Source organism: Helicoverpa zea, chromosome 30 (assembly GCF_022581195.2).
Source record: "Helicoverpa zea isolate HzStark_Cry1AcR chromosome 30, ilHelZeax1.1, whole genome shotgun sequence".
Classification (NCBI taxonomy): domain Eukaryota; kingdom Metazoa; phylum Arthropoda; class Insecta; order Lepidoptera; family Noctuidae; genus Helicoverpa; species Helicoverpa zea.
Window position 1 is genome coordinate 5,882,432 of NC_061481.1, and position 14,201 is coordinate 5,896,632.

The 14,201-nt window shown below is 38.0% G+C and overlaps 1 protein-coding gene across 1 annotated transcript; it reads right to left on the reverse strand.

Moving 5' to 3' along the window:
* Positions 1–1,057: 1,057 nt before the first annotated feature.
* Positions 1,058–11,293, reverse strand: LOC124644650 (dentin sialophosphoprotein-like). Its single transcript, XM_047184144.1, has 5 exons — positions 11,253–11,293; positions 9,477–9,504; positions 8,882–9,040; positions 8,301–8,417; positions 1,058–7,610 (listed from the first exon to the last, which is right to left on the reverse strand). The coding sequence occupies exons 1-5, from the start codon at positions 11,283–11,285 to the stop codon at positions 1,180–1,182; spliced, it is 6,768 nt and encodes a 2,255-aa protein (XP_047040100.1). The 5' UTR covers positions 11,286–11,293; the 3' UTR covers positions 1,058–1,179.
* Between the last annotated feature and the right edge of the window lie 2,908 nt (positions 11,294–14,201).

Sequence of the window (14,201 nt, forward strand, 5' to 3'; positions counted from 1 at the left end):
ACTATAAAATGTTGTATATAAATAACTTCAATAAAATAACTTTTACAAGGTACTGGCCTACTATTTTAGTTATATTATAAAATAAAAAATATTAACTATTTTGACTGAACGGTTGGCACGAAACTCACTTTTTATCTATACAGCATTTGTACGGAACCCTCGGTGCGCGAGTCCGACTCGCACTTGGCCGGTTTATTTTATAAGGAACGTGATGCACTGGGATTTTGTAGCGGTTTACACGACTGCGGAATAGGAGCATAATGTTTTTGACGAGAGTATTTTTTTGGTATTTCTAATTAAGGTCTAAGAATTACTTGTCGCTTGTGTAATTAGTTCCCAACTATGACGAATAATGGCGTAATGCCACATACGCTTCAATCGTAATTGAGTCGTGATTGAATCTCAGTCGGATGTGAATCGTATGTAAAATTAGTAGAATCGCGCCCCTGTGTGACGCCAACCCATCGCCAACCTAAACTATCAATGAACTGATGTCAAAGTTCCCGCTCTTTCGCCATTTTTTACCACAGACTATAATTGAGTGCAACTTATCCGTGTAAGGAGGTGTTAATGATGGGTAAATTATGCTTAAAATAAACGCGGAAAGGAAATGGCGGACATTACTTTAATTTGATACTTTTAGGGAGAAAATATTTAGTTTGTTTGTATATAGATCCGTAGAGTAATGTTCTTATTGATTCGAATTATGTTTTACACAACTGCAAAGAAGGATTTATTTTTATGCCTTGAGGTGAATGCTTCGACTCGTAACGGGAAACCTGGGTTTTTTTTATGATCGGATGACGGAATTGTCAAAAAAGATTTTTTGATAGCTGGATTCGTATTTATTTCGGATTATATTCGAATTTTCTTTAAACTTCGGAACTTCTTAGGTACCAATTAATTATTTAATATATGAATTTCCAAACTACGTAGTTATTTAAATGGCTTGGATATAGATTTTAAACAGACAGCTTAATCCGGTATCATTAAAACTTTCGAAGGGATGCAAGTTGGGTCCCTGATTACACAATGAATTACAAATAAAAATCAAAAACAAAGCAAAAAATAAACTTTACTGAAGTGAAGTACTTCTACACAATAAGTAAAAATTACAATGCATTTTCTAAAATTATAGGACTGAGACGAAAACTTTCTTATGGCAGAATCCCTTTCTTCTTAGTACTGAGAATCCTGACTCTGTTCACTATGACCGCTAGCTTCAGATTTCTTTTCATCAATAGTTTTGTCTCCTGTGTTAGTAACACTTTCTTCTTTCGAAAGTGATACACCTGCTGAACTCGAGTAACTAGAAGACTCTTGGTGATTAGAAACGTCAGAATTTGAATTGTCAGATTGCTGGTTGCCTAAAGCTGCATTTCTAGACTGTCCAATACAGTTGCCGCCATTTTGATTTTTTTTCGCTTTATTCTGTGTTACTCTTATAAGGATTTCAGCTAACTTATTCTTCTTAGTGGCAGCTTTGTTAGTTACGAAGCTGGTTGTTTTACTTGTACTTTTAGACTGACTTGAATTATATTGAGATTCGTTCGTTTGGCTGTCTGATCCGGCTTCAGTCTTAGACACAGCGTTTGCATAATTAGTATTTGAATCAGTGGCATCATTTCCATTGTTCTTGTTAGTTGAATCATTCGAGTTCATTGTAACAGTTGCTGATGAAACATCATTGCTGTTTCCATCAGTAGAATCAGTAGCATCTGAAGTGTTGTCATTGTTGCTAACAGTCGTTGAGGATTCAGAAACTTCACCGTTTACATTCGATGATGAATCTTTATCTACGTTAGTACTTGAGGTGCTAGTAGTGGAAGTAGTTGAAACAGTTTGACTTTGTTCAGTAACTGATGGTTGATTGTTTAAATCAGTTTTGTTATTGTCATCATTATTTACGTCAGATACAGTGGTACTATCCCCTCCTGTGTTATTGCTGTCTGATGATTTGTCGTTTCCGTTATCATTATTTTGATCTGTAACTGTTTGAGTTACTTCATCATTAGTGTTCGATTGATTGCTCGTAATAGTTTGACTGTCTGTACCGTCTTTAGAACTCGAAGTCTGGTCTTTGGATGCTGAGAAATTGTTAGTTGCAGATAAGGATTTATGAACAGCAACGCTTTGATTTTTGTCTGCATTTGTTGGTGATGCATCATCTCCTGTGTTGCTATGACCGGCTTTGCTTGGTGTATGGTGTCTGCGCCTGTGTTTCAAAACTCTGTGAAGTTTCGACCAGTTTTTAGTATGATTTTTATCTTTTTTGCCAACTACTGATGCGTTTTGATTCTTTAATTGGTCATCATCAGAGCTAGGAACATTACTGTTCTTGTTATTTTCTGTTGTGTTTGATATATTATCATTGTTAGAGTCATCGTTGCCACTGTTGCTATCAACACCATCAGTAGTTACAGAACTTGAAGATGAGTTATTTTCAACTACTGTTTGGTCAACGTTTGCAGATCCATTTTCATTTTTATTTTCAGTGTCAGATCCAACACTTGATGTGCTTCCATCAGTATTGTTCACTGTAGCGGTATTTCCATTATTGATCTGATTTCCTATATTTTTGTCATTGGTTGTAGATTGGTCACTACTATCTTCATTTGCAGACTGGCCATTGTTGCTGTCACTGTTATCTTTGTCAGTACTTATAACATCTGAAGATTTTTCAGTATTTCCCGAATTTCCATCGATATTGGTTCCATTTTCATCGTTACCTGCAGAGGTAGAATCTGTTGCGGAGTCCAATACTTTGTCAGTTTTATTAGAATCGTCGTTGTTATTGCTGTTCGTACCATCGTCATCATTTACATTCTCTGTCTTATCATTGATGTTATCATTTGAATTTGAACCGTCATTGTTCAAGTATCCGTCATCGCTACCATCATCAAAGTTATCATCTTTCGATGATTCTACGTTCTTATTAGAATCCTTGTTAGCATCATTGTCATTTTGGTTACTGTTTACAACATTGTCTGTGTCATTCTTGTCTTCGGTTATTGTCTGGTCTTTTGAAATTTGGCCTTGGCTGCCTGAATTACCATCTGTTGAAGGTACAGTTGATTTATCAGTTTGTGTAGAAGAAGTGTTTTCATCGTTGTCGTTGTTTGTGGATTGATCAACACTACTATTAGTAGAGTCAGAACTATCATAGCTAGTTGTTGTTGTACTCGATTTCTCAGTTTCACTGTTATCGTTACTAGAGGTATTTCCAGCGTCTGAAGTATTGTCAGTTACAGCTGATTTATTTACATTTGTCGAAGAAGTGTTGACATCAACATGTTTGGAGTCTTGATGATCAATATTAACACTCTTTTCTCCAGTGTTTGTGTCATCTGAAGTTTTGTCATTAACAATTGAGTCATTATCAATTATGGATCCATCACCATTACTGTTTCCTCCGTCAGAACCGACGTCGTTTGGAGCGTCTTTATTATTATCCGTTACTTTATTCGTGTTTACAGTATCTTCATTGCTATCGGTTGCAGAAGATTTATCAATAATGGTAGATGAAGTACCGTCGGTGTTTCCAGAATCGGTATGATCGTTCTTTTTGTTTCTGTGTCTCCAAATTGGTTGAATATGGTGATGTATTATGTGGTTTTTGTTTACATTATCTTTAGAGTCTGAAGTTTTGTCAGTTAAAGATGTATCATCATTGGTTAGAGCGCTGTTATCACTTCCATCGATAGAGTTAGATGTTTTATCGGAATCATTACCGTTTGTGTCCTTATTGTCGTCATTTTGACTACCATTATCATTTTTGTCGATCACACTTGTTGTGTCATCCTTAATAGATTGGTCAGAATTTCCAGTAGAATTGTCATCGTTTGTTAATCCTGACGTTTCGTTATTTTGGTCGTCGTTACTAGTACCTTCTGTAGCTAACGTTTTCTCTAACGCGTCGTTATTGGCTGTAATATTACTGCCTTCTGTGGTGTCAGAATCATCGATGTTCGAAGTTTTATTAATATTGTCAGTGTCTTTACCGTCATTAATATCCTTATCAGTTACCAAGGTACCTGAATTGTCTACATCGTCATTACTTTTAATGTCAGTAGTTTTGTCAGTTGTATGATCAATCGTTGCAGATCCGTTGTCAACTACACTGCCAGAATTAGAATCTTCGACATTTATAGATTTCGATGCTTCAACTGTTTTATCGGAATCTTTACCGATGTTGTCGCCATTTTGAATACCAGTTTTGTTAATGTCGGTTACACTTGTTGAATCATCTTGGCTGGATTGATCATTATTGACAGTTTTTGGGTTATCATTTGCTGCTCCTAAAGCGTCATTTTGACCGTCATTACTAATACCGTCTGAACCTGATGTTTTGTTCTGAACTGGGGAATCTTTAACATCCGTTTTGTGTGTCAAAATGTTATGAATGTGATCATTGATTTTATCTTTTTTGCTCCCGTCATCAGCATTTGCAGCATTAGAAGTTTTGTCAGTAACCGATAAATCACCATTGTTTGCAGATCCGGAAGTCTGGTTATTTTCATCTACCTTTGTGGAGCTATCATTATCAGCAATTGCTGAATCTGTCTGAATAGAATTAGTGTGTTTGTCCTTATTGATTCCATCGCCATCATTCGTAGCGCTTATAGTTTTGTCAGTAACAGATGAATCATCATTGTTTGAAGGAGCATTCACATCGCCGGCGCCGCTGTCAGATATATCATTATTCGTTTGACTATCGTTACTGCCCGCTTCCTTGCCATTTTGATTATCAGTTTCAGTTTCGTTGGTCACGTTTGCTGTATCATCTCCAAGATTTTTGTTGTCACCGTCAGAGTCAGAATTGTCTTGGACCAAGTTCGAACTATTAACAGATTTTTCAGTAACAGACGAATCATCATTCTTTACCGATCCATTATCATTACCATCTGCTGAGTCAGAATCTTTGCCATTTGAAGATCCAGAAGTTTTATTCAAATCTTTAACTTTATCGGTATTGTTATCATCACCACTATTTTGACCATCTGACGTTTTGTCAGTTGTACTTGCTGTGTCATCTTTACTGGATACGTCATCACCAGAATTGTCATTTTTATCAGTTTGTATGGTATTTTTGTCGCTGTGACTGTTATTTACGTCAGTATTTTTAGCGGATGCGCTGACAGCACTGTGATCAGAGACAATATTGTCATTGTCTGTGTCTGATCCAATATTTTTGCTGTTCGAGTCTATCGGGCCGTTGTTATTTTGGTCATTATCATTTAAATTGTCTACCTGTGAGGAATCTGCAGTTTTGACTGACTTAGTAGTGTCTAACGAGACATCATCATTGCCTTGCTTTCCAATATTATTTCCATCCTTTGAATCATTTTTATCACCCGTTGCTTTAGATACATCCAAATTATTCTTAGAAGTTCCATCGTTGTTGTTGTCCGTTCCAGAGTTGTTATTTATCTTATTCTTCAAAGTATCAGTATTTTTCGTTGATGATTGATTATCAACAGTGGTCGATATATCACCTTCATTTTTATCGGCATCATCTTTGGTTTCGATTATCAATGTTGTATCATAGTCATCCTCATCATTTACAACCTTATGACCAGAATCATCAGAATTGCTGTCTGTAAGTTTTTGGTCACTGGTGGTGGTTACTGTGGAACCAGCTTGTGCAGTAATTGCGTTAGTATCGCTGTCTCCAGGTACAGCTCCAGTTTTATCCTTATTTTTAGACACTGAATCTTTGTCAAGTACAACACCAGAAGCAACCTTAATAGAAGCATCGGCATTGACAGCTGAATCGTCGGTTCCATCAGTATGTTTGAATGGGAATGATTTGTTCTTATCAACTCCATTGATTCCTGAACTTACTCCTGCTAATGCGTGCCCTGTAAAGTCCAAACTTCCTAGGGCAGATCTGAATTTAGTAGCAGGATGAACTCCCTCTGTGCCAGAGATGAAATCGAGTCCTGAACCGAATACTCCGTCTCTGTAGTAGCTATTATGTCCCGGGCCATTCGCTATCTGACCAGATGCTCCAACATTGTAACTGCCACTACCATCAGCAATAATGACAGGCGATGGGTTGCTTACATACTGACCATTAGCACCATTATAGTATCTTATTCCTTGGTTAGGGCCGTAATTTATACCCTTGTTACCAGAAAGATTGACGTATCTACCACGATTATTCCCAAATCCGTTAGACGCCCCACTTCTATATTTTAAGATATTTTGAGCTTTCGTTAAAAGATCGCTGATGTATTTTGTATTATGATCGCCATCATCAATTGCGTATTGTCCAGAATTATTTCCATCTACAGGTCCAGTCTTCACGGCACCAAGGGCACGATGTAAGATATCATGGAAGTACTCATGTGAATCAGTTCCTTGGTACCCATTAGTATGAGCTCCAGTCAGATATTTCCCAGAGTCTAGTCCCTGTTTTGCAGCCCCGGTTATATAAAGAGCTGCGTCTAATCCTTGACTGATAACACTACTTAAATCCTCATTAGAATCTGCACCGTAGACATATTTTCCAGAATTAGCACCTTGGTTTCCATTACCACCTACAAATTGACCAGTTTTGATTCCACTGAGGATCTGACTTAAATGCCCATTTGAACCAACTGCTTCATAATGAGAAGCGTCGTGAAGTCCAAATTCTCCACCTAAATATTTTCCAGAATTTGCGAGTTGGTGTCCAGCTTGACCAGCATTAATTCCATGGTTAAGGGCACCAGTTAAGTGTCCTTCCAAACTTCCCTCGAATTCATTCGCAGAGACATCATGAACATGTGTAAGACCTTCTAAATATTTTCCAGAGTTACCTTGGTTTCCAGTTCCACCAACCAAGTGGCCCGAGTTTACAGCGTGATTTAAGACTTCTCTTAAATGCCCGTTCAAACCAGCATTTTGGTTAGCTTCAAATCCGTGGGTGAGAACTCCTTCCAAATACTTTCCGGAGTTACTGTTCTGGTGTCCAGCTGCTCTTAAAAGATCTGATGTTATTCCGTGATTTGAGACTCCACTTAAATCCTCGTTAGATCCAGCAGCATATTGGGTAGCATCATGACCGTGAGAAAGAACTTCTTCCACTAATTCTCCAGAATCTTGAATTCCAGAACCACTTGCAAACTGACGTGCACCTCCATTTACGAAATGATTCGAATTAAAGCCTTGATATCCGGATACATGTTTTGAAATATCAATTCCATGATTATTGTTACCAATAAGCTCTCCAACATTTCGTCCATGTTGTACCTGGATTCCAGACTGACCTCCCTGGTAATTCCGTTGTCCAATCCCACTCACGTATTGACCATTACCATGTGCTTTATTCAGAACACCATTGACATACCCGCCGCTGCCAAAGTTAGCAATATGTTCATTCGAAATTGACTGTCCACGGTTTTCATCAACAATTCCAGTTAGACCGACATGTTTTCCATTACCACCTCTGTAAATTCCATTATGTTTATTTGTTATGGTTTCAACCGGACTTTGGTTTGCGTGATGAGTTTGGGATACTTGATCAACTGGGCCTCTCTGTAACACTATCGGTGCTCCAGGGTTTGCTATGATTCTTTGAATATTGTACTGATCAGCTTCACCTTGGTTTTCCCCGTTCTGAGAACCTGAAAAAACATTATTAGCTGCTTTAAAATCAACGGTGATTTTTCATGCACGCTTGAACTATCACAGTTTGCGGACGCGAAGTCTTCCCGCACATTACAAACGATTACTGTTACTGTTACAGCCTTTTTATCGTCCCACTGCTGGGCTGCGGCCTCCTCTCACAAGGAGAAGGATTGAGCATTAATCACCACGCTTGCTCAATGCGGGTTGGTGATTTCAGACTACATAGTCCAGGTTTCCTCAAGATGTTTTTCTTCTCCTTTTTATCAGCCATTGGTGTCCAAGATATACTTAGAAAGTACATACAAACTTAGAAAAGTTGCATTGGTACTTGACTGACCTGGGATCGAACCCACACCCACATACTCGAGAGGTTGGTTCTTTACCCACTAGGCCACCACGACTTACAAACGTTTAGTCGGCCGATACTTTTTTTGTCTCATAAACCAGTAAGAAGATGAATGTTAGCACGTTACTTTTGAAACGGAAACTTTGATTGGAAACATTTTTTTTTTGCAATTTGCTAACCATCAGGTCAACTGTTTAATCTACAGTATGCATAGAGATAAGTGTTATGCGAGCCGAGAGGTCTTAGCATTAGGCACGAGGTCCCATTTTACCCTTTAAGTATAAGAACATACCCTGTACCTACCCTAAAAACTAACTGTTATTAAATGAGAGAGTTTTACCTTGGTTCGCTTGACTGTTGTATGCATTATTTCCATTGCTTTCCAGCAAGAGCTCACTGGAATCATTGGAGCTCTCGAAGGAGTTTTGTCGTGTCGCACCTCCTTGCTGGGAAATCACTGCAAAGTAACATTTGTAGAAAATTAAATGATTTGTGAATGATGTTCTTATTTTGATATCGCTTAATCTGAGAGACCTACGAGTATTTTGATGACACTTTTTACACTAGCTATCATACATATTTCATGAGAGGCTGTGTAGACATTCTGTAAGATTTCATTCTTAACTTCGCGTCTGAATCCGCCGTGAGTTTCGTGATTGGCATTCCCAAACTACACAAGCGCTACTCTTGCGAGCGTGTTTGCGAGTTGAACTAAAATAAACTCGAGATTTTGACAGATAAAGTATGAGATGACTTTTAGAACGTTTTGCATCGAATGCGAAGTAAGAGTGAATAGCGAAGTGAAATGCGAGTTGTTGTCTGAATTTTATAGAATCGACGTACTGGTGACGGATAGACGAAGAGCGAAGTCTCAGTAAAAGGTCCCCTTTTCTATGTACCTAGTGTAGTATCCTTAGTTACCTTGACTATTTCTTCCGAGTCCACTCAGATCATTATGAGCGCGTGCATGGTCGTGCTGTGTGTTAGCCTCCAAGAGAGCATGTCCGTCCTTCTTGGTGACACCTTCTCCTTGGCTAACAGTAGTTCCAATGTCTGATGTCTGAACGCCGTGGTTCACCGCTGTGAAGAGAGGCACATTTTGATTTGTAATATGTACAGTAAACTGCACAATAGTGGTAACTGTCATGCACCTTAACTCAATAGTAATAAGTACGATTTTCCTATAAAACTGTTACCACTGACCTGAAGTTGACTGTACAGAGAAACTGCATGAAAACCAGCTGTCATAGTATATGATGCGGAGGAATGAAAGTCATGTTGTAAGAAAGGTTTTTGACATGAATAAGATGGATACAGAGGATGAAACGATGGATGTACTTAATGAAAGTCGATATGGCTAGATAGAAATAATGTTACTTGTGAGATGATGGCAGATAGGAGAGTATAGAAGGAGAAAATATGGTGCGCCGACCTCGAATAAAATTGGGATAAGGGCAGGGGGATGATGATGATAGGTCGACCTAATAAAAGGATATTGGTGAAACCAACTACTTACGTGGCAAACCGTTGATGGCTCCTACGGCCTGGAAATAGAATAGAACTTTAAGAAATTGCAATAGGCATGATGACAGTAATCAAAAATCATTAAAATAATATATTTATTAAATTAAACTTGAAGCTTGGAATATAAAACGCGCATTGTTTTCTTTATTAATAATGTGATTAATATGTATTTTTATAAAATAAAATTACGAAATAAGGCAATCCGCCATGATATCTTGAACACCAATCAGAGCTCGTGACGTCATCTCTGAAAACAACTCGCGCGAAAGCGCGCGAACGTCACATTTCGTTATTGTGAACTTCCACTGCGATCTTTGTTTTTAATTAATTAATTGTTTATAACACGAGTTATGGAGCCCGGATTTATCAAGGCAAACAGCGCTAATTTGCCTAGAATTGATATCATAATGCTGGGAAAGTTTTTGGCATCAAATAAAGATTTTTGTTCAGCTGAATTTAGAAATGTTAAAACTTCCATGTAAGTATACTAGTTTAATTAAAAAACAATGAGAGATGAAACCTAACCTCGAAATAGTTATTTACATTATAAACTATGCTAGAATCTAGAGAACTACGTAATAACTTACTTCAAAGTGATCTTCACAAAAATACAGTTGTACCCTGGGCAATATTGCTTTTGAATCTCGCCTTGCAAGTTTAAGCCACTTGTTTCGTATTTTTTTATTGTGAGGAACGTACACAAATAACTTATCAGGAGTTGTTTTGGATGTGTTCTTACTTGGTCCCCCAGTGACCCCACAACACCTATGCCCTTTCGAATTCATATATAATAACACAAAAAACTTAATTATTGCACGAGCGTTGTTTACTTGCGTCTTGTAATTTCAGTCGTGACGTCACAAGTGACGACATGACACTGACAAGCGTTTTCGCGCCGGATTCAAAGTGGAGAGAGAAAAATGCAATTATTTGATAAAAAAACTTCGCATTTTCTTAAAATTAATAATTTTTCACATAAAATAGACGTATACCTACATCATACAAAGGAATTTAAAAATTTGTCATCATGCCTATTAATATTTTGGAACGTCAAACCTGCAGATTAAACTGTCTTCCTGCTATGTGTCCAAGTATCGACAAATCGCAACCCTATCAAACGTTTAAGTCGACTTTTAATTCTTGTAACGTTATATGATAATTAGGGTACAACCACCTCCATACTGGATTGAAAGACCGACTTTATATAGGTACTATATTTTAACAACCAAACCAAACATACTTTTTTTTGACGACCTCTGTGGCGCAAAGGTCACCAAGCCGGACTGCCGAACCTGAGGTCCCGGGTTCGATTCCCGGTTCGGTCGATATTTGTGTGAAGAGCATGCTTGTTGGCCGTGGTCTGGGTGTTACTATATGTATTTATAAATATGTATATATGTAGCTATATGTAGTTTATCAGTTGTGTTAGCACCCATAACACAAGTTAATAAATAACTTACCATGGGGCTAACCGACCGTGTGTGAAAAGGTGTCGCGACATTATTACTATATTTTATATAGGTTATTTATATGAAAGTTTGCCGTTTGCGGATTGCCTTAGGAATTTAGGTGATACAGAATTGAACTGTTTAATTTAACAACCCTTTCGTTTGTTTGGTCCAAACTTGAAACCAGTAGACCAATTTTGATGAAAACTTAAGTGACGCAAAAAGATCTTAGACTAAAAATTACGAGTAGAATAGGACGTAAGTATCGCGAGAACAGCTTACGTTAGTGGTAATTTAATTAATTATTATTTTAAACTTACCACAAACAGCAAAACCACAGTCACACACTTCATTTTACAAATGATTTACAAAACTAAATGCGTAATCAATTTTATATGGCGTCTTTAATCCAAAATTTGTTTGTCTCATTACAAGCTGTGTCAATATTGAACCCTGCCTAGACTTACCATTGTATCATCAAAATTACATCGTATTTCATTACTATTTGAACAAAAGCTGTTTGGTTTATAAGATTTGTGGATCTGTGGCATTGTTGTTTTTCATTTTTACCTATTCGGAAAGAGGACGTCATCTTTGTTGCAGAAATTATTTGCTGTACTTCATCGTCGTCACGACTGAAGAGCATCCACTGCTGAACTGTTGCCTTCCCTGGGCTAGGGGGATTTGCCCATACTCATTTCGTTGGGCACGCGGGTTGATCAGTTTTATTTGAATGCTTGTTTACTATATAATGATGTCCTGGCCACAGTAAGCACCTGTTTCGAGAGAGCCAGCTGCGTAGAACATATATGAAGAGCGGGCGCCGTTATGACGAGATCATAAAATGGTCTAACATTGGTCTCCGAGGTACGGATATCAATCACCAACTCCCAGACTACGGATGTATCAACAACATAGCGCTATGCAACAGCTAGACGGACTTTTTTTTTTATTTAGCCTGTGTTGTCCCACTGCTAGGCAAAGGCTTCCCCCATAGCCTTCCATCTTTCCCTATGGGTCGCCATTTGTGGCCAGTCCTTGTGGATGTTGTCTAGGTCCTCTCTCCAGCGTTTTCTTGGTCTTCCTCTTGGTCGCTTACCATCATCAGGGATCCATTTTGTGGTGATGTTGGCGGGCGCCTATCATAAATGTGAATAAGGACAGATTTTTTCGTAATTAGGTACAAGTTGCGCTTAAAAATAATGTTTCCTTCCCACTGTAACTCTAGTCTCTACGTTGGAACATACATATTTACTGCTGCTAGGTAATAAATTATTGGGGTTTGTATTGTCAAAGCATAATTAATGATCTATATTAATTAAACAACGACACAGTTTACTTTGGCAGTTGCAAATTACTCAATAAATGAATTATTATTGTTTGTTTTTACGTCAGTTGTAGTGTTTTGTTATGGAATTTTACAACTTTTATACACTGTTTTCATAGGTAAATGTACCTAAGTCTAGTGAAGGCTCAGACCAGCTAGTCGAGTAACTTTTCCTCTCTGAGTCATTTAACGCCTCGCTCAGGCGGGTTGATTTACTTCACGATGGCAAAATCGGAACGGCATTTGCACCAATTTGACATTATTCGAATACTAATTATATAATTATATTATTTAACTGCCTCGTTCGTCTAGCTGTCGCAAGTGCGGCTGCTGAGCACGAGGTCTCGGGTTCGATTCCCGAGTCGGGCCGAAATCGCTTTGTGGGCTTTAGAAGACTTTCACAAAGCAGCCCGGAGCCTGGAAGCTGGTGATTGATACACCCGTGCATCGGAGAGCACGTAAATTTCGGTCCTGCGCCTGGGGCCCGATTCTCCTAATTTTACTTAAGCGCCTTTCGATTGACGTTCGACTCGATTACGATTGAAGCGTATGTGGCATTCCCCTATTTTTTTCTTTGAAATAAACGTTTTTATCCTTTTCTGTCATTCAATAATGAATCATTTTGTCTGCAAATGATTTACGATTGCAAAATGATTGTACAACAAACTACCGTATAGACCAAAATCATCAAAATAGCAGACCAATCGCACACCAATCAAATGTCAATCGAATACGATTGGTCTTTTATTAGTAGCAGAATGTCCGATATGGTTAAAACTGGGCCCCGATTCTCCTAATTTTGCTTAAGCGTCATACGATTCACGTTCGACTCGATTCGACTGAGATCCGATCCCGACTCGATTACGATTGAAGCGTATGTGGCATTCCGCTATTTTTTGTTTGAAATAAACGTTTTTATCTTTTTCTGTCATTCAATAATGAATCATTTTGTCTGCAAATGATTTACGATTGCAAAATGATTGTACAGCAAACTACCGTATGGACCAAAATCACCAAAATAGCAGACCAATCGCACACCAATCAAATGTCAATCGAATACGATTGGTCTTTTATTAGTAGCAGAATGCCCGATATGGTTAAAACTGCTATTGCGATCATATTGCGATTCGATTTCTCCTCGATTTTGACATTATTAACTTAGGAGAATCGGGCCCCTGCTATTACGATCATATTGCGATTCGATTTCTATTCGATTTTGACATTATTAACTTAGGAGAATCGGGGCCCAGATCTCTCTCCGGTCGTGTCGGATTACCGTCCCGTCGGGCTATGAGAGTTAAGGAATAGTGAGTGCACCTGTGTCTGCGCAAATGCTCGTGCACTATAGGTAATATGTCCTGCGTAGTTGGCTAATCTCCTTACAGCCGCCGTAGCCGATAATCGGCTAGGAGGACATCATATTATTAGCCAAACTGTGTGGGTAGTTTCAATCCCCACCACTTCCTATAAAAAGCGAGCGCTCAGTTGCGCTCCGAAAGGTGGTTGGCGATGATAATAATATTGTAAGACTGTTCCTTTTGCTTATCTTAATTTCTCTAATCGTGTTGATTTTGTGTTGGAGAATTAACGGTGGTTTTCGTTATATTTTTGTTCTGTGTTGAACTGTTAAGTTTAATATTGTTGTTTACATTTTCGAATTATTCTGGGTTATACTGAATTATTGTTAATTTCAGTCAATTTGTAATAAAAACAACACAACTTTAACTTTAACACTTCTGGTTTTTTTTTAATAATGTTGTTAGTAAAAACTGTCTAAGAGTTCCTCTCAAGTCTCATGAGAAATAGGTAACTCTGGTTATTTCAGTGTATCCTCGTTGGAAATTAAAATCGATGCATTATTTTAAGTCCTTAGTGTAAAAGAAAGCAGTTCATTAATGAAAAGTTGTCGTTGACGAATTTACTAAAAAAAGGTTTGTAAAAA